This window comes from Mytilus californianus, unplaced genomic scaffold (assembly GCF_021869535.1).
Source record: "Mytilus californianus isolate M0D057914Y unplaced genomic scaffold, xbMytCali1.0.p SCAF_8, whole genome shotgun sequence".
In the NCBI taxonomy this organism is placed as follows: domain Eukaryota; kingdom Metazoa; phylum Mollusca; class Bivalvia; order Mytilida; family Mytilidae; genus Mytilus; species Mytilus californianus.
In genome coordinates, this window is record NW_026262734.1 from 32942305 (window position 1) to 32964377 (window position 22073).

The 22073-nt window shown below is 32.1% G+C and overlaps 1 protein-coding gene across 2 annotated transcripts in view; it reads left to right on the forward strand.

Moving 5' to 3' along the window:
• The first annotated feature begins 9597 nt into the window (after positions 1–9597).
• LOC127711778 (proline dehydrogenase 1, mitochondrial-like) overlaps positions 9598–22073 on the forward strand; it is a 52040-nt gene continuing 39564 nt past the window's right edge. For both annotated transcript variants that reach the window (XM_052217903.1, XM_052217904.1), the window contains exons 1-2: positions 9598–10112; positions 12957–13165. In XM_052217903.1, the coding sequence (XP_052073863.1) occupies positions 9819–10112; positions 12957–13165 (503 nt within the window). In that variant the 5' untranslated portion in view covers positions 9598–9818. The remainder of the gene's footprint in view (positions 10113–12956; positions 13166–22073) is intronic.

The window sequence follows — 22073 nt, forward strand, 5'->3', positions numbered from 1 at the left end:
GGACTGTTATAATACCTATTAACTTTTTAGTGAAATAAAAAAAAAATGAACCGTCAAGATAAAGTATTTATTCAATGTTTGTAAGTGGTTAATATTGAGTTGTGAACCATTAAATCTATGCAGTGTGTCTTTTTGATATCTCAGTGTGTAATTTTCAATTCTCAGTGTGTGTTTTTCATTTTTTGTAATCTTAGTGCGTCTGTACGAAATCTCAGTGTGACATTTTTATTTCTCAGTGTGTGTTTTTAGATCTCAGTGTTTTTTTTTTTTAATTCTCACTGTGTAAATTTTTCGAAAAATGGCTTAAACATAGTTCTGACGAGAACGGCTTGCCATAGTTTTCGTTAACAAAGTGCAAAAATATGCTCCAAAAAATCGTCCTTGATACAGTGTGCAATCTATTCAGTGCTGAAAAGTGCGTACTTACCTCAATTTAACCTTTAACGCGGATAAAATATGGATTCAAAAGAAACGATAACTCAGAATCCCATGAACATTTAATAAAGAGTAAACGCTTAAATTACCATTCTACCTTTCAGGAGTTCATTCATTCTCTCTCTTTCTGCATTCCCTTTATGAGGGTAGTAATTAATGCCCTTTACCGTCAGTCGTCAAACGGTCATTTTCGGCTATCGTTAGCGTCAAATTGGTTAGAATTTTACCGTGATTCGTCAAAATATGCTTATCGTGATTCGTCAGCGGACTCAAATAATTACCGTTACCGTTATTTTTGGAAAAAAAAATAACGTGATTCGTCAAGATCAATCGATTTTTTCATCGTCTAAAAGAAAGTGTACATTTTATCGTCATGCACCAAAAATTACCGTTAACGTCATTTGGCAAGAATTTTTTACCGTTATTCGTCATGAAGGTACCCCCATTACTATCCTCCTTTATAGCATTCCTATCGCCTTGTCCAGTTAAAAAACTAGAGGCTCTAAATAGTCTGTGTTACTGACCTGCATCTTCAACAATGGACGCTTTTTGGTAACAATCATCATGAATGGGTTATAACTCTATAAACAGTTAAATGACAATTTCAGTCATGTTGACGTATTTGTATATCTTGTCCTGCTCATCATTTTTGCTTTTTAAAGTTTCTGTCTACATTTAATTATATCGTTATACTTTTTAAAAAAGACAAAAAATAAAAATAAAAAAAGATAACAATCATCTTTAATGGGCAATAACTGCAACCACGAGTCCACTGAAGATTTCAGCCATGATGGCTTATTAGTAGATCTTGTCTTGCTGATCATTTTTGCAATCTAAAGTTATATCTATATATTATAATTTTCAAAATATTAGGCAAAAATGCTTAAAAAAATATGGGAAAAATCGTCATTAAAGGGCAATAACTTCAAAATGGAGTCGACTGATAATTTTTTCTTTTTAAGTTTTAATCTATCTATTATACTTTTTAAGATATTAGGCAACAACGCTAAAAATTGGTAATAAAGGGCAATAACTCCAATAAGGAGTCTTTGTTAACTTATTTGTAGGTCTTGTCTTTATGATTGTTTTTGTTTATTTTGGTTTTTATCTATCTATTATAGTTTTTAAAATATTAGGCAAAAACGCAAAAAATGGTAAAAATCGAGTCGTCAGACGATTTCGATTTTATTGACTTATTTGTAATTCTTGTTTTTTTTATCATTTTTCCTAACTAAAGTTTCTCTTTATCTATTATAGTTTTTAAAATAATAGGCAAAATTGAAAAAAAAATGGTAAAATTTTATATTTAAAGGCAATAATTCCAATAAGAAGTTGTCTGACAGTTTTGATGTAAATGTTCAGTGGGTAGACCTTATCATTCTGATCATTTCTGAACTGTCAGATTTCTTCTATTCATACCAGTTTTCAACATAATAGACAAAACTTGCATTTCACCTATATGTTCTATTTTTAGCCATGTAGGCCATCTTGAGTGGCAGACGGGGTCATCAGACACACTTTTAAAACTAGATATCCTAATGATAATTGTGGCAAAGCTTTGTTAAATTTGGCCCAGTAGTTTTAGAGGAGGTGATTTTTGTAAAAGTTAAAGATGTCGACAATTGACGACAACGGATCCGGACGACAAGTGCTGAGATGAGCTTTTTTAAAAAGGGCTGGAGGTTTTCTCAATGTTTAGTAACACTCAATCGAGGAAGAGAGGATTTCCAGACTACGCTGGTGAATATTTCAATGTTGCAATGATATAAAAGTACATGTATGATCAAATCAAGGATTTGTATAAGTCCCTATGATGGTCAATATAATACTTCCATGGTTGGACTAATCAGCAATAAACGTGAAAAGGTGAAATTCACAAATAGTCGTTTTAGTTTTAAATATTCATGTGCATCGACATTTCATACCATTTTACGTTTAGAGTTAATTTATTTATTTATATTTATTCTATTTATTGATTTATTGATTTGTATTTGATTTGAAAAACATTATTTATTCATTGGGTCATCTTCTAGACTTCTGACATCAGGGCTGATATGCATAAAACCACTTACGTTAATATATCCAATCGTAGTACTAATTTATCGTTGGACATGTAGAAAAATCCGTCCGTTCGGAACAAATCTTAACTTAAGTAGTTTTATGCATATCAGCCCTGGCCTTTCAAGTCTATTATAAAGAAATTGTCCAAATCAAATAAAGATTGAATTTATTCAGAAGAAAAAATGCTAGGTAAGTGTTCTATTTATTACTGAATATTACAATAAAACAAGCTGGTTCCTTACAAAAAACTTCTCATTTTCATATAAATCATAAATGTGAAAATATATAACTGTTTTAACACTTTGAAATTTGATATTTACAAACTTTGAGTATAACATATCTATATACAGTAGTGACTGCTTTCTCGAAAACACTTCTGATTTCTTGTTTCTATATATATATATATATGTATGTATATCAGATGTGGATCCAGGATTTTGAAAAAGAGGGGCCCAAACTAGACAACGTTTGCAGTGGGACATGTAAAAAGTGTATATGCATTTACCATTTATGTAGCTCCATAAAGGAGACCGGGCCCCTGCCCTCTAAATCCGCCTCTGTATATAGTAAAATGCCTTATTGGCCTGGTTTACTCGGTAATTAGGTATCCAGAAAATGTCGACCTATGATTACCATAAATCATTTCCGCATTTGTGATATGTTTGACATACACTTTGGCATTCATCTTCAATGCCATCACAACATTCAGAGTCCCAGTGGAGTATAATCAGTACCAAAAACCCTGACCATTTTCTCATTATTTTTCCACAGATCGCAGTGTAAATATCTGCCACTATCGGACATAACCGTTGTTGAAATAGAGTAGAGTCCCGTTTTCGACGCAGTAAAAACTCCAGTGTCCTGATCGTAAGCTCCATCCATGTTTAGCCATATTTTGTCAAATATTGCAATTTCTTTATCACCGAGATTCTTGGTTGTTGTAAGCGATGCTGTAAAAGCTGGCCTTTCTTTTTCTATAATGACTATTATGAAAGGACGTATGGACTTTCACTTGAGACAAGTAACATTTTTTAACTTTCTGCATAAGAGTAAAATTATATAAACATATCCCTTGATCAAGCGAATACTTACCGGCATAAACGTTAAGAACTCGAAATATATTTTTCTGGTTGAATTATTTTCTGTCATAAAAGCTACTAGTCCGGCCGATCGGTGACAAAATTGTGGGTTTGATGATAAAAGCACCAAATTTGGCATGGTAGTAGTTCTTCAAATTGGTGGTTCAAACAATATTAGCTATGGACCTGTCACGGAATAGAAGTTCCTTCATAATATAAGTTCCAAAAGGAAAAAATATTCTGGAATATTATTTCCACAGGAATAAATATTACAGTTTTTGTTCCTAACGGAATAAATGATGTAGAATATTTGTTTCAACAGGAATAGATATTATGACATTGTTTATAACAAAGTTTCCAGTGGAACTTCTGTTAGGTGGAACAAATATACATTGACAGATCCACCTTAAATTTTCAAAATGGCGGCTTTTTTCCAAGATGGGAAATATCGAAATCAACAAAATTCACTTATATAAGGTCAAATTTAAGGTCAAATGAGGCATGATAGTAGTGCTGGGTGATTTGAAAAATATAAGCTATACATCAACCTTGAAAATTCAATGTGGCGGCTCTTTCCAAGATGGCCGCCACAAAATATCAAGATCAACAAAATTCCCTTATAGAAGATTACAAAGTGTTTTATTGAAGTACCTTCAATAAAACTAAGTGCACTATAATACCAAGTGTATGCCACATTTATCAAACATCAGAAGATTTGTGAGAAAAGTATAGAAAATCGTAACTACGCGGTACCATTCTGGCAGAACAGTAGTCTACAACGAGTGATCACGTATAGACACTGGTGTTGTTCCAATATTTAAGCTAGACTTAACTAGACTGTATTCTTCTCGAGTCGAACAGTTTCTCTGTGATCAACTGGAAGAGGACATAGTAATGATCTAAAAATTACAGTAATCTCAGGTTTGTCAGGCCATTAACAAGGCAGGTGCTTGCTTCTTCTGTTTAGTGATTAGTTTGGTGTTGCAGTTAAACAAGCAACCGCACCAATCTGTTTGTAGGACAACGATACTTGAAAAAGCTGCACATGTAGGTAGTTCAAAAAGACATGATGTAGGCAAATAGATATAAGAAGATGGTCTTTTCAACAGTCATTAAAATTAGTTGATAATCGTTTGGCCAAATATTCAGATGCAGTCGAGACATTCCATTGAGGCAAATACGACGTTCTCCATTTCAAAGGAACTATTGTTTTATTTCTCCATTCTTTTTTAACATTACATTCAACTGAACTAAAACCATATCTTAATGTATAAAGGCCTTCTTTTTAAAAGGCCCGGACATGAAAATATATGAAACAATTCAATTGAGAAAACTAACGGCCTAATTTATAACAAAACAATTTACGCAAAAAACAAATATGACAGACATGAACCAACGACAACCATGCACTGGACTACAGGCTCCTGACTTGGGACAGGCACATAAAGAATGTGGCGGGATTAAACATGTTTGAAGGCGACATCCCTCCCCCTTACCTGGGCCGGGTATTATAAACAACATCCCGTAAACATTAGGATGTAAAATCCCACTTTTGATAAGAACTCAACAGGTACCAAATCTTTGTATCATTGAAAGAATTTGGTAAAGGTTTTAATTAATTAGTGGTAACGAAATTCCCGACTTACTAATTTATCAGTTATAACATTGTAACCCAAAACGCGACAACAGACACGAGCAAAGCGAACAAGTTGTGATATATACACACCGTAAGAAGGGGTTTAAATGAATATGCCCTCCAAAAAAGGGAAAATTAGCAATCGGGAACGAAAAATCTTTTTTTTTTTCGTTAATTTTTGTAAAGAGTTTCCCGTGTGAAACTGAAATATTGAAATCTAGAAATAGACAATTATTGCTGTCTGTATTAGATTTATTTAAAGTAAGTTCCGGTAGTTAAATTTCAGCAGTAAAATTAGGATATTCTTAAATATTAAAAGCAAAAATATCATCAAGGTAACGGTAAGGTTTTCAAAATTTATCAAATAAATATAATTTAGACGGATCTTTACTGAGTTTGGCCATAAAATGATTCATAAAGATACAGTAACAAGTCAGCTATAAAGGGACGTTCGTTGAATGTATTATCCAGTCTTATGACAGGGCAAAACACATATAACTTTTTCAGTTATTCTTTTGGACCCTCTGTGCCAACAGAACCTAGACAATTGATTTAATGTTAAAAACTTGTATGTTATGGTCTTAAATGTTACTGAAATGTTTCACACTCGACTTGTGAAATCATATGCTTTTTTCTTCTAGTAGTCAACAAAGAGACGAAAATCTGTATGATTTATTTGTAAGCCATAAGATCTTGGATCATCCGAGTAAATAGTACGTCAGTACTATGATTAATGTATATTGTATCGTACCATGTAAAAATGTGAAAATTAATTTGGGTTTATAATTTAATTAAAATTTTAATTTACCGTGTTGATACAGTTCCGCAAGCCATGCGTAGTGCAAATGTCGACATAAACTTCACAGTGCTGAAGACGGTGGCTAAAGAAAAGGAAGAGTTGAAGAAATGTACAAGTAAAATTGAGAATGGAAACGGGGTATGTGTCAAAGAGACAACAACCCGACCATAGAGCAGACAAAGTTACTATTTTTTGGAACTGCCAAGTGTTAGAATTTCGTTTACATGATAACAGAATTGCAAATTAATACTTGCATCTCCGAAGAAGAATATTTTTTTCCATCTTAAGAGCCCCAACGAGCATAAACATTTGACATAACAATTACATCCATAATTTGAGATTAAAACATTTAAATAACTGGTAAAAACATCTTTTGTTGTCAGAGTTCTTCAGTTAAGTGTATATTTAAGCGCTTTTTGAAAAGTATTATATTAGATCGTATTACGAAACTGCGGACTACATAAGATTGATTCACTTGTGTCCGATTTGTCTGGATGGGGTCTTTCTTTCAATTCTGTATTCTTGAATATTTCATTTTTTAAGCAAGTTTTCTCTATTCCTTTTGCCTATTATTCTCCATTTTTTATATTTTAGCACCCATTATTCTCTATTCTTTTTTTTTTGTGCCTTTTTTTCTCTATTCTTTGATATTTTGGTCCATTTTCTGTATAATATTGGTTTATTATTCTTTACTCTGTTAACCCCATCCAGACCCTCGTTGAACTTGGCTTTGGGTAACTAAACTTTATGCCATCGGGTCCCAGTTTATTGTAAAGAAGACATATATGTGCACACAGTCTAAGATATGTGACATCCATGTGCAAATTTATTCCTCGTGGGTGGGTGGATCCTTATAAGCCGAAGGATGACATGCCAGGTTTGTGCATCTGCTCATAATATTTTAACCAAATTGTCTATTTACATACATTTATACCATGTGCATCTATTTCCCACCTTCAATTGGTGGCTTTTGCAGTTAAGTTACATGATATCCAATAAATTGCCAATTTATTTAAAGCTCTTTTTTATGTTGGGGTGTCCCCGATAAGGATGTTTTACACTTGTGTGTGTAGTTCATTCATGTTCAAACTGTTTTTCTTTTATTTGTATGATTACTTGATTATTGTGTTTTGTTTCTGTTTCAATAATGTCTTATATTGTACTATGCTCTTTGTGAGCCCATTTAATGCAAATAAAACATCTTCTTCTTCTACTTCTTCTGTACTCAACTTGGATAAACTGTACCTGTGGTGAGCTCGGGCACGCTCGGGTGTGTATTTTAAGAAAATATAGAATTATTGGTTGCATTTAATTCATTATCAACCAAAAATGTTTTCCGATGTATATTAAATTTTATTTATTGATGCTTCTTATAGCAAAACAATGGGCATCCAATGTACGAGACCTTTTGTTTAGTTTCGGTTTGAATTATATATGGATTAACCAAGATAACATAACTCAATAGTTTGACTTTAGTGAATCTCGTATCAACGATCAATATTACCAAAGCTGGTATGCTAATATAAATGCTTTCATTCTTTGATGTTTTAAATTAGATTTTTGTATGGAGAATTATTTGCAATATGATTTGTATACCAATATACTTACCAAATTACATCTTGGAATTTAAAATTAAACTTAGAAATAGGTCGCTGTGACAATATTCCTAGAAACAATCCTTTTTTTTTTAGATGTTGTAAAATGAACAATATTGAAGATGAATATCATTTTGTCACGGTTGATTTGTCCTGTATTTAGAACTCTAAGATGCAACTTATTATCAAAATATTATTGTTCATGGCCAAATACATGAAATACACGAAAGCTAAACATTTTGTTACAAGATGGGTCAAAAAGCTCAACAAGTAACTATGTAATTATTTAAAGGCGGCATGGAATTCAAATTATTTAAGAAATGACTGTAATATTTTTTCTATCTATAAAGAAATAACATCAAAAATGTGGTGGACACTGAATAACCCGCGTAGCGTGTTATTTAATAGTGTGCACCACATTTTTTCAGTCATTCCCTAAAATTTAATTGTAAAAAAAACATTGAGGACGGCACGGTCACATGACAAAATTATTTCTATGAGCTGATAGACAAAAACTTTCAGCCAATCAGAAGACGTGTTACATCCAAAATTAAATTATTAGTTTAAAATATGTTGTTCAAATATATGTGTTATAATAAGTTATCTCTGCATTATTTAATTTTTCTTTGTATTCTGTCATTAATGTATATATACCTTGTTATTTTGCTAAAGCAAATGTTGTTGCTAATGCAATAAAGAATCATTCACTCATACACCAGTTAAAATATTTTTAAAAGATCAAACATGTCAAAGTCATATGAAAATTATTGATTAATGTACTTCTGTAATATATGTTTTAGTATAATATTATGCTTACTCGATATTCTTGATAATTTTTGATAAAATGATAATCAACCTACTCTAATCTAACTTATCTTTAAACCCCCTTTGTAGAGGAACCATATTTTCATATGTAGAACAGGTGCTCTCTTTATATACAGTGCTGCATCTCCTTCCACCATTGGGCATCTAATAAAATTGAGAATTGAAATGGGGAATGTGTCAAAGAGACAACAACCCGACCATAGAACAGACAACAGCAGAAGGTCACCAACAGGTCTTCAATGCAGCGAGAAATTCCCGCACCCGGAGGCGTCCTTCAACTGGCCCCTAAACAAATATATATACTAGTTCAGTGATAATGAACGCCATACTAAACTTAACTCCAAATTGTACACAAGAAACTAAAATTAAAAATAATACAAGACTGACAAAGGCTAGAGGCTCCTGACTTGGGACAGGCGCAAAAATGCGGCGGGGTTAAACATGTTTATGAGATCTCAACCCTCCCCCTATACCTCTAGCCAATGTAGAAAAGTAAACGCATAACAATAACCATATTTACATGCTCAGCTCAAGTGCTCTCTATATATATACAGTGCTGTTGTTCCCTCCACCATTCAACATCTGATGTGCGCATATTAAACATAATTGTTATATACTGTACAATCACAGTCACTGTGGCGGATCCAGAAATTTTCATAAGTGGGGGTCCACTGACTGCCTAAGAGGGGACCCGCTCCAGTCATGCTTCAGTGATTCCCTTTATAATCAACCAAATTTTTCCCACAAAAGGGCCCCCCCCTTAATCCGCTTCTGAATCATCGCTACAAAATCATCCCTACTCCGTACTTGTATTAACACGTGATCATTGTGATGACTGTATGATTTTATTTTTAAATGTAAAATAGTTCAATGTTGAAATATTTCGATGTAAACTTTTTTTTATAGTCCACCTTTGCTATTATTCATAAAATTCATTTATGAACTTCAATTCAAATATACGTCAAGTGTATTCCTTGTAAATATTATTTTATAAATTGGGGCCGGATCACTTTGGTACGAAACGACTTGTGACGGATCGACTTGGGCCGAATCTGTATGAAAGCAGTTTAAGTTCGAATAGATGCCGCTTGAGAAAACATATTTTACCACTTTTGATTGGCTGTTTGAGACACACCTCCATAAAGAATGAAAAATGCCTTTTATGTTTCGACGTCAAGTTATTAGACAGAAAAGCAACAAAATATTTCTCAACACAAGCACACACATAGACAAATACAAATAGGATGCGTTATTAAAAAAATAATAAGTAAATTTTATTGTAATTATTGTCATCGATAATCTAAACATTTGCCCACTTTCTAAGTTGACCTTGACCCAGGACTCATTCAGCACAACAACATAATACTACGGTGTGATAATTATATAACATGGCAAATGTTTTCAAACTTATCCGGAAGAGAAATTTACTTTTGATCAGCCATTCGAGAAAGCATCCATTATATTCTTTACAAACATTCTATAAATCTACCTTAGGAGCTGAAATCAAGGATGCCGAAAGTTTATCCAAGCTCACCCAGGACGAGGAAAAGCAGAACAAACTTGATCTGACGTTTGGTAATGCCGAAGAAGCTTTTCGTAGTAAAAAGACTTCAGAACTTGTTCGAGCACTATTTGTATTCAATCTGTGTTCAGTTGAATTCTTGGTAAAAAATAATATCGAGGTAAGAACACTGAATTCATTATATATGTATACAAGCACGTTACTATATGTATAGTAACGTGAAGGAGAAAAGTCGTGACCCTCAGTGGACCTTCAACAATGAACATGCAAAAAAAAAATAACAAAAATACTGAACTTAATGGTAAATTCAAAATGGAGAAGTCCATAAAAACTCAAAATAAAATGAAATCAACCAACAGAACAGTGAAAAACCTCTGTCATAGTCCTGACTTGGTACAGACAAAATATAACTACAATGTACCTAGTCCAAATAATTATGATGTTTGTGTGACACCTTCAATGTAGGGCCTTCATAGTAGGAAGGCATCACAGAAAACAATGAAAATAGTCTTTCAAGACCATGAAGACGTCATAACTATTTGGACTTGCAAACTGCCATACATTTTATTATTGCACATTAACATCTTAAAAGAAGTCATATTTAATCAAAACTTCAAAACATATGATAAAGTTGAATAACATTATCCAAGTGTTACCATAAATTGGTCACACATAATGCATTTTCACAAATATTTTGCTTATAGTAAAGGAGCAAAGTGAGTTAAGAGGGGCCTGAGGTGGGGGTCTCATCACGATTCACGAGTTGATTTTTTTGTCAATCACGATTCACAGAAAATAAATTTCCATGATCACGGATCACGAAAATATAAAAAGAGTATAAATCTGAAGAAAAACGGATCACGATAGCAAAAATGCGCCGATCACGAAGAACGAAAATAACCCATCAGGCCCCTCAGTTAACACAATAAGTAGAACTTTTTAAAGACACCAAACATGAAAGACAGTTATGAATAAACTGTCAAGGCTAAATTAATTTTCCCAGTGAAATATCAACACCTTGCACTTTTTAGCTCACCTGGCCCAAAGGGCAAAGTGAGCTTTTCTCATCACTTGGCGTCTGTCGTCCGTAAACTTTTACAAAAATCTTCTCCTCTGAAACTACTGGGCCAAATTTGACCAACTTGGCCACAATCATCATTGGGATATCTAGTTTAAAAAATGTGTCCGGTGACCCGGCCAACCAACCAAGATGGCCACCATGGCTAAAAATAGAACATAGGTGTAAAATGTAGATTTTGGCTTATATCTCTGAAACCAAAGCATTTAGAGCAAATCTGACATGGGGGTAAAATTGTTTTTCAGGTCAAGATCTATCTGCCCTGAAATTTTCAGATGAATCTGACAACCCGTTTTTGGGTTGCTGCCCCTGAATTGGTAATTTTAAGGAAATTTTGCCGTTTTTGGTTATTATCTTGAATATTATTATAGATAGAGATAAACTGTAAACAGCAATAATGTTCAGCAAAGTAAGATCTACAAATAAGTCAACGTGACCAAAATGGTCAGTTGACCCCTTAAGGAGTTATTGCCCTTTATAGTTAATTTTTAACAATTTTTCGTAAATTTTTGTAATCTTTTACAAAAATCTTCTCCTCTGAAACTACTAAGACAAATTTAACCAAACTTGTCCACAATCATCATTAGGGTATATAGTTTAAAAAATGTGTCCGATGACCCCGCCCACGAACAAAGATGGCCGACATGGCTAAAAAATAGTACATAGGGTAAAATGCAGTTTTTGGCTCATATCTCTGAAACCAAAGCATTTAGAACAAATCTGACAGGATAAAATTGTTCATTAGGTCAAGATCTATCTGCCCTGAAATTTTCAGACCAATCAGGCAACATGTTGTTGGGTTGCTGCCCCTGAATTGGTAATTTTAAGAAAATTTTGCAGCTTTTGGTTTTTATCTTGAATATTATTATAGATAGAGATAAACTGTAAACAGCAATAATGTACAGCAAAGTAAGATCTACAAATAAGGCAACATGACCAAAATTGTCAATTGACCCCTTAAGGAGTTATTGCCCTTTATAGTCAATTTTTTACAATTTTCATAAATTTTGTAAATTTTTGTAAATTTTTACAAAATATTTTCCACTGTAACTACTGGGCCAAGTTCATTATAGATAGAGATAATTGTAAGCAGCAAGAATGCTCAGTAAAGTAAGATCTACAAACACATCACCATCACCGAAACACAATTTTGTCATGAATCCATCTGTGTCCTTTGTTTAATATGCACATAGACCAAGGTGAGCGACACGGGCTCTTTAGAGCCTCTAGTTCTTTCATCCATGTTTTTCATGTAACCTAAAATTGGTCAACCAGGAAAATGACCATATGATGAATGCACATGCAGACCAAGAGAATGTTTTTTTTTTCAATCACGTTATAGTTGAGAATTTTATCTATATTATATTTCATATGAAAATGTTAAAGTATGTAAATATTTATAACCAATTCAACTAATACAGCCAAGATGCAAAAAACAGATTTGACAAAGTATGCTGACTGGTTTAGTCCTATTTCAAATTCATTTTACTCAATTTTAGAATTTATTATTTGGTAAATTTAAGTTTTTCACTTTTGTAAATAACTATAAAAACTGCAGTTAATCATGTGAAGCTTGACATCATTTTTGTCTCGCCTTGACAGAGTCAAAAAGCAAGACATAGGTATGCTGTTTCCGGCGTCGACGGCGGCATCAACAATGTATTAGTTTGTGATTAGGTCTAGTTTATGGTGAACCACTAGTGGTAGGTCAATGATATTTGGTATGCAGTTGTATTAGCATTGGCACATCTCATTTCCATGGAGATTATTTGGCCCTGCCCTCTCAGTCATGGTCTATTGATTTTGAAACTTTTGCTTAGTTTACATGTACATGTAGACTGAAATAACCATCTGAATTGTATTATTTGAACAAGTCTACATGTATATCAATTGGAAACTTAATCCATAATGTACTTTAAATTACAGATTTTGAAATGGAGTCGGAGGTTGTTAGGAAAGACTTTATTTACAACATTAATGAAAGGAACATTTTATGGCCATTTTGTGGCAGGAGAAGATCAGATTGCTATAAGGCCTCTTGTTTCACGGAATCAACAGTTTGGTGTGAAGTCTATACTTGATTACAGTGTTGAGGAAGATTTATCATCAAAACAAGCCAAGGAGGCAGAGGCAAAGTATGTTAAAAGATGTTTTTTTTTTTACATCATTGGGTTGCTATCTCATTGATATACCCCACATTTCCTCTTATTTTTATTCATAGTTTAAAGAATTTAAATTTTGATTGACGATATATTACCTTCTTGTCCTGTGTGATTGTTTTGTTAAGATGGTTTTTTTTTATAATACATTGCTATTTCTCCAAAATTAGAAAAAAAGGCTAATTGGTTCTTTGCTTTTAATGAACATGGTTGCCTAAAATTGCTTACATCCACTTCATTTGACTTTGGTGGATAGTTGTCTCATTGGCAATCAAGACATCTCCTTATTTTTATACTTATAAATAAAGAAATGCCTATAAGAATTAGGACCAGTTATTAGGAATAAGGCATGGATCATCTCTATTTAAAGCACCATAGAAAATAATCAGTTTATAAAGGCAAAGTAAGTTAATGTGATATTGTCTGAAAAAAAAGAGTTAAAATTCAATATTTACAAGCAGCACAACATACATTTCTTTTGTCCAATTTTGAAAATAAAAATCCTCATTTCATCGTTTTTGAACCAGCCATGCTATTTCTATGTGATCACTCCAGATTTTAAGATGGTCCAGAATTCTGAGTTGGAGACATATAATGAATCTAATAATGTGTTTAATGACTTGCAGAAAGTTTTTACACCATTTTAATTATCTACTGCCAACTTTCGACATGTTATTTGTCCTTAAATTAAGAGAGGTCAAACAGCTACTAAGTTTTGGACATAGACTTCCATACATGTATATAGTTCATCTGTAAATTAAAATTTATATTAATTAAAAATAAGAAGATGAGGTATGATTACCAATGAGACATCTATCACCCAAATTTCAAATAAAGTGGATGTAAGCAATTATAGGCAACTGTACAGCCTTCAACAATGACAAAAATCCATACCATATAGTCAGCTATAAAAGGCCCTGACATGAAAAATATGAAACAATATATTTGAGAAAACTAACAGCCTTATTTATAGCAAAACAATTAAAGAAAAACAAATATGACAGACATGAACCAACAACAACCACTGAACTACAGGCTCCTGACTTTGGACATAAAGAATGTGGCGGGGTTAAACATGTTTGTGAGCACTCAACTCTCCCCTAACCTGGGTAAACATGTATTACTATTTATAAATTAAAATGAAAAGTTAATACATTTGTATATCAAATTTAAGCTATTGATACGAAATATATACAAAGGAACAGTTCTTAGGCCAATCCTGTTCCTCGTCCATATTATCGACATAGCAGATCATGTGACCTGGGATATCAGACTATTTGCAAACGAAGGTGTGTGTTATAGAGAAATAAATAACAACCAGGATTGCAATAAAATGTATTTATGTATTCCTCATTATATTGCTATTTAACAGTAAAAGGTATTTGTACATGTATATTTGAATTCAGGAAATGTATTTTTTCTCAATGAAGAATGAACACCAATTTGTGTTGTTGTTGGAAAAGTGCATTTTCAAAGCCTCTTTCTGGAAATAATTAAGTAAAACTTCAAAAAATATACTAAACTTTCCTTTTAAAATCTTCTCAAAATTGTAAAATTGAAAATTTATTATTAAAAAAGAGGATGTAAAAAAAAATCAGTGTACCTTCAAAAATTGGAATATCAAAAGAAATTGCATCAATATTGAAAATTCTCCATCTTTGGGCAATATAATAAAAAAATTATAGTAAGAATAACTGAAAAAATATCAAAAAAATGAGATCCGAAAAAATGTCTGACTTGCTCCAAATTTGGCTGGATCACAGCACAGACGATGCTTTATTGTACATTTGTCATAAAAAAACAGAGTTTTAATTTTGTGTAACAATGATATGACATACAACAATGCTCTAGGAATGGTATGTTATGAATAAAAAACAGTGCATCATAAGCCTCTAAAGGCTGGTTGGTATAAATATTCATGTTTAATGACTTTATACATATGTTTAAAATTATTATATATTGTATTTCATGCACATGTACCAAGTTGTACTTAAGAATAAAAATATCTATCTATCTATAAGATATCAAATGTACTGGCAGTACATAAAATCCTCGACTTAACGTTTGATAGACTAATTTTCACAGTCACTGATTAGGCCCGAGAACACAGTTATTTCGTAGTGCATTTCTTTTAGAGAATAAATTCAAATTAAAAAAATCGCACCTGCTCTATCTCAAAAAGATTTTTACAGTGTAGTGTACTACTATTGATACAAATAATATCAAAATTATAGAAACTTCTACCAGCTCTAACTCAAAATATTGACAATTCTGTGTTAAGGGGGGCTACAATTCAGTTTGACAGCTTCAGACATTCTAATTTTTGACCTTTTTTAACTGGACCAAATCACTACTTAACATAAAGATTCCGCACCCAAGTTTTTTTAACATGTAATTTCATCCCCTTACTTAATATTTCATGCATAAAATATCAAGAAATAAATTGGGAAAGTGTATAAAAAAAAAATGCAAGTTATACACTGTTCACACTAGGGACTATATTCGTAGACAACGAAAACCAAAGGACGATAACTGTGTCCTTGGACCTAATAGGATAGAAAGACTTGACCAATTTTAATAAAACTTTGCATGACCTAAGCTTAGGAAATTATAAGATAGTTGGCCAAGTTTCATAGCCATAGGATATATATTATAGAAACTAGGGCCATTTTAGTATTGAAATTTGGATGTTTATTTTTGACGTTTAAATCAAATATTTTCAACTGTCAAGATTTTGGCCTAAAAAATTCAAATATTGCAAAAATTTGCTTTTTAAATACTCTTGAATATAATGTAATAAGTATTAATAGCAACGGAACACTCATTTGATTTATCAGATTTATTACAGTTATTCAAAAGTCAAATTTATGTGAGCCTGTGCCTGAAAATAGAGATTTTCGAATTAAGGGAAGCCTTACATAAACATGCATTTTTTTCAACCAATTTGAAGTTTTTGAAGTTTTTGAACCATACATTATTCTTCCATATATATTAAATGTACTTTAAATGTAAAGAAAAGTTACAAAAAGCATACCACATGAGTATAAAATGGTCTTAGGCCATGTAAGACTGAGAATTATATAGAGTCGATTTAGGCCGTAGCCCATATTTACATATAAAAATGCACACAGAGGCTATAAGAAATGGAAATTTGTTACTTTTTGCTCATTTCTATGCTAAGATGTCATGATACAAGAAGTCTAATTGCAAAAGGACTCTTGAATTCAACTATTTTTTGCAGACAGTATGGTCTGATGACCAGTTTTTCACTTTTCAATGGAAAACTTGCATGTAGTTTTAGTCTCAACTGGCATATATTTGAACCACTTACTATCCTAAAGAAGAAAATTATGGTAGCATATGAAATGAATAGGGTGTACTGATCATTGTAAAGTGTTTTTTTTACAGATTTAGTGAAATATTTGTGATGGACTACAGATTATATGTACAAAGCTCTTCACATTTCACATACATCAAACAGGCCGTTTAACCAGGGACATAAATACAAATATTATGCACATTTTTTCTGTGATAATCTACTTTTCTCTAGATTCAGAGTTCACAAATGGTTAATTAAATTTGATTTTAGCATAGAAACACAAATATCAGGAACATAAAATGCTGTCAGATAGAAAGTCAGCATGGCTCTTAGGCATAAAATGGAAACTGCTTTAAAATGCTTATTTAGCCGTATAATGCCAAAAAGGGACATTTTAACAGAATTTCTGTCAAACAAAGATGTAAATCCTTTACTTTTATTGAGTTTGACAAATTGAAACCATTCAGGAAAGTTGCCAAAGTACAGAATCTACATTTACGGAATTATCTCTTAGGCCCGAGAACACAGTTATTTCGTAGTGCATTTCTTTTAGAGAATAAATTCAAATTAAAAAAATCGCACCTGCTCTATCTCAAAAAGATTTTTACAGTGTAGTGTACTACTATTGATACAAATAATATCAAAATTATAGAAACTTCTACCAGCTCTAACTCAAAATATTGATAATTCTGTGTTAAGGGGGGCTACAATTCAGTTTAACAGCTTCAGACATTCTAATTTTTGACCTTTTTTAACTGGACCAAATCATTACTTAACATAAAGATTCCGCACCCAAGTTTTTTTAACATGTAATTTCATCCCCTTACTTAATATTTCATGCATAAAATATCAAGAAATAAATTGGGAAAGTGTATAAAAAAAAAAATGCAAGTTATACACTGTTCACACTAGGGACTATATTCGTAGACAACGAAAACCAAAGGACGATAACTGTGTCCTTGGACCATTATTCTTTCAGAAGTTTGTAAAAAAATGCTTTCAAATGTTAATTTTGGTGGTAATATTTATAATTAATGCATTGACTACAAAATAAGTATAAGGACATTTTGATTGGTATGAAGAGACGGTATTTTCCGTAAAAATAAAATAAAAAATTAAAAGATTTCACAAAAGTAAACTTTTTAGTTCCTTTTTCAAATTTTTTGGACCTCATCAGAACTAGCAAACAGGAACTTGGCAATGGTCCTATGCATAAACAACATTACATTTAGCCTTGAAAGTTCAAATCGGTATTATATAAATAACACATAGCTTAGAGGGTGATAGAGCAGTTTGTTACCTTGAGAAAACATTCGCCTCAGTTGACAATGTTCTTAGAGGAGTAACAATCTGCTCTATCACCCTCTCAGATATGTATTATTTATTAAATTATTATCCTGAATGTTCGATTATTATTGTCTTTTAAATTTTTAATGGAAAGTAATACACTATATGATGTCTTGTATATAACATGTATAACAACCATCCATATTAAAAGAAGCGCACAACTGATCAAGCGTCTCTGTGAAGGGTAATAGAATATAAGCCATGTGATAGAGTAAAATTTTACCCTCATATTAACCTATCAAAAAATTGGCATTTTGACATGAAGTTTAAAAAAGTCATTGTCACACATTTTTTTATGGTATAAGTATTGATCAGCAGTTGATAAGCAATTATTATAATTTCACATATGTTCCTTAAAAAAATATTGCAGCAGTCATCATGGTCATGGCAGTTGTCAATAATTAACAAAGGGCATTTTTTAAATTGATGTTCAGGCCATATTGTTCTCCTTGGAATGTGTGAGTTCATTTGTCTATAGATGAAACTCTAATTGAAGAACAACAGAAAAAGCAATGTTTATTGTATATATATATTATTTGATAGGATTGTTTTCTCACTTGAATCCTCTCTACATTCTTTATCAATATTATTAATATCAAATTCAGAGAGTCATGACAGACATTCACAGAATTCCCACTTTACCTTGAAAGGAGGAAAAACCCTGGAATTTTATGCCAATCGTTCCAGGCCTGGAAATGCCCTTGAAATTTGTGAATATCCTGGAATAACACTTGAAATTTTTATACGGCCGCAAAAAAATTTTGAGGTCGTATATTGGTATGACGTTGGCGTCGTTGTCGTCCGAAGACACATTGGTTTTCCCACTCTAACTTTAGTTAAGGTGAATGGATCTCTTTGAAATTTTACCATAAGGTTCAATACCACAAAAGGAAGGTGGGGATTGATTTTGGGGGTTGTGGTACCAACTGTTAAGGAATTAGGGGCCAAAAAGGGGCCAAAAATAAACATTTTTGTCGAGCCTGCGACTTTTGTCGCAGAAAGCTCGACATAGGGATAGTGAGTAGGCGTCGGCGGCGGCGGAGGCGTTAGCTAACTTATTAAAAGCTTTATATTTTAGAAGGTGGAAGACCTGGATGCTTCATTCTTTGTATATAGATGCCTCATGTTACGAAGTTTCTGTCAGACACATGTCCAATGTCCTTGACCTCATTTTCATGGTTCAGTGACTACTTGAATAAAAAGTTAAGAATTTTTGTAACGTTAAATTCTCTCTTATTATAAGTAATAGGATAACTATATTTTGTATGTGCGTACCTTACAAGGTCCTCATGCCCGTCAGACAGTTTTCACTTGACCTCGACCTCATTTAATGGATCAGTGAACAAGGTTAAGTTTTGGTGGTCAAGTCCATATCTCAGATACTATAAGCAATAGGTCTAGTATATTCGGTGTATGGAAGGACTGTAAGGTGTACATGTCCAACTGGCAGGTGTCATCTGACCTTGACCTCATTTTCATGGTTCAGTGGTTATAGTTAAGTTTTTAACCGGATTTTCGAAGGAAATATCGGTTATTAAACTGGTAATATACGGCGGGCGGCTGGGCGGCTCTGGCGGCTGCCAAACAGCGTCCACACAATAACATGAAAACGCTTTAACAAATTTTTTTCAAATTTAAATATGTTGTTTCCTGGGACTTAATGAAGGTCTCTATTAATTTTCAAGATTTTAGTATATCTCCTTTGTGAGTTATCTTCATTTTTAATATCCAAAAGTAGAATTTTTAAATATTATACTGTTGTTATCTTTTTTTTGATTTGTCTTATCTCAGAATAAAAATTGGAGTGACAGATTTATTTGAAAATTATCTATTTCCTAAGTGGTAATGATTATAAGCTATATCATTAGACATTTTGAAGATTATTACATTATTAATTATGTTAGAGTACTATGTTAAACAACAATAGTTCTGTTCAATTAGATATTATAAATATTTCAGCATATGATAATGATTTATTTTCATTATTAATTAGATCTTTGAAATATTTTAGCATATGATAATCATTGGAGTGACAGATTTATTTGAAAATTTACTGTTTTCTGATTGAAATATAGGGGAAGTCCATTGGGGTAACGCCTACCCCCCTTTTTTTGATAACTTGTAAACGGTCAAGATTCCCACACAGAAACCATATATATTCTTGTATGGGACAATATATCAAATCAAATGAAATATAGGGGAAGTCCACTGGGGTAAACCCTATCCCCTTCTTTTTGAAAACTTGTAAAAGGTTGAGATCCCCACCCCTAAACCATATATGTACTTGTATGGGACAATAAATTAAAGCAAATTAAATTTAGGGGAAGTCCCCTGGGGTAACCCCTACTCTCCTTTTTTTTGAAAACTTGTAAATGGTCAAGATCCCCACGGCGAAACCATATATATTCTTGTATGTTACAATAAAACAAATGAAATGTAATAAAAGGTGAGTTCCTTGGGTCATTCCCACCTTCTTCTTGTTTAAGAACTTGTAAATGGTTGAGATCCCCGCCCCTAAACCATATATATCCTTGTATGGGACAAAAAAACAAATCATATGAAATAAAGAGCAGGTCCCCTGGGAAAATTAATCAGTTTGTGTGTGTTATATTTGAACATAAATTAAATATATATAGGGTTCTTTAAGTGCTGAATCTAAAGTTGTTTTTAATTAGATAATAATCTATTTTTATTATGAGATAAAGTTTTTGACATTGATAGATAAGTTGCAGATCTGTATTATTTTTTGACACATGAAAGAAACAATATTAGCAACTATTAATTAAATTTGATTATAATATGGAAATAGATATAACATGATATCTGATTTTAGAGAAGTATTTTGCTGGTTTTTTATTGGTTTATGTAAATAAGTTTGAGTTATTTGTTTTGAAAAGTGATGTGTTTAATTGATAGATATAAAATCATATCTAATTTTAGAGATTTATGAGTGGTTAAGTCATATCTAATTTTAGAGAATTATTTTGGTGTTTTGTTACTGGTTCATGGAAATAAATTTGAGTTATTGGCGAAATATCATTGGTAAATTGTTTGAAAGTTTTTTGGTAGGCTGTGTGTCTGTCTGTTTGTCTGTTTGTCCTTTAGTTTGCACACTTTTATGTCTGCGCTGTAGTTGAGGGGGCATTAAGTTTTACCCTTGTCTGTCTGTAAGTACGTATGCTGTATGTCCCAAAATTGATTTTCGTTCCCTATGGGACAATAAAACAAATCAAATGAAATATAGGGGAAGTCCATTGGGGTAACTACCACCCCCCTTCTTTTTGATAACTTGTAAACGGTCAAGATCCCCACCCTGAAACCATATATGTTCTTGTATGTTACAATAAAACAAATCAAATGAAATAAAAGGTGAGTCCCCTGGTTCTTCTTGTATATTACAATAAAACAAATCAAATGAAATAAAAGTCAAGTCCCCTGGGGTCTTTTTTGTGATTGAGTTATTTTCCTTTGAACAGAAATTGTTAATTATATACATAAAGTTTGAATACACTAAGCATTTATAGATAATTTTCACCTGTTTATATGTCCTGTAATCAGTTTACTAAACATATGGTTAATGTCTTATCTTGAGTGACAGATTTATTTGAAAATTTTCTGTTTTCTAAGTGTTGATGATTAAAAGCTATATAGTAGTAAATATAGTTAGAAATTTACTGTTCATTATTAGACATTTTGAAGATAATTACAGATAAGTTTTATAGATTTTTAAAAGACATTGTATTAATGATAAATAAAGTTTTTGATTTTTTTTCTTTACTTTGGTAAATTGTAAATTGTTTGTTATTCTGTAAAAACTAATTTTCTGAATGCTATATATATTTTTTTAATTAGGTGAACTCCTTTCAAAACTTAGCTTATATTGTCTATTAATAAACATATATTTAGATTTCTGATTTTGGGCCCAGTTTTCAAGTTCCTCCAAATCAGGGTCCAAAATTAAACTGTGTTTGATTTCAACATAAATTGAATATATATAGGGTTCTTTGAAATGCTGAATCTAAACCTGTATTTATTTTCATTATTAGTTAGATAATACCACATCCAGGTACTAAGGGTCCTAAATTAAACTTTTGTTTAATCAACAATTGAATTCTTGGGTTCTTTGATATGCTGATTTTAACAATGTTTGAGTGTTAAATCATATCTAATTTAAGAGAACTTAGTCATCACTGGTTGTTGTTATTATATTATTGATTA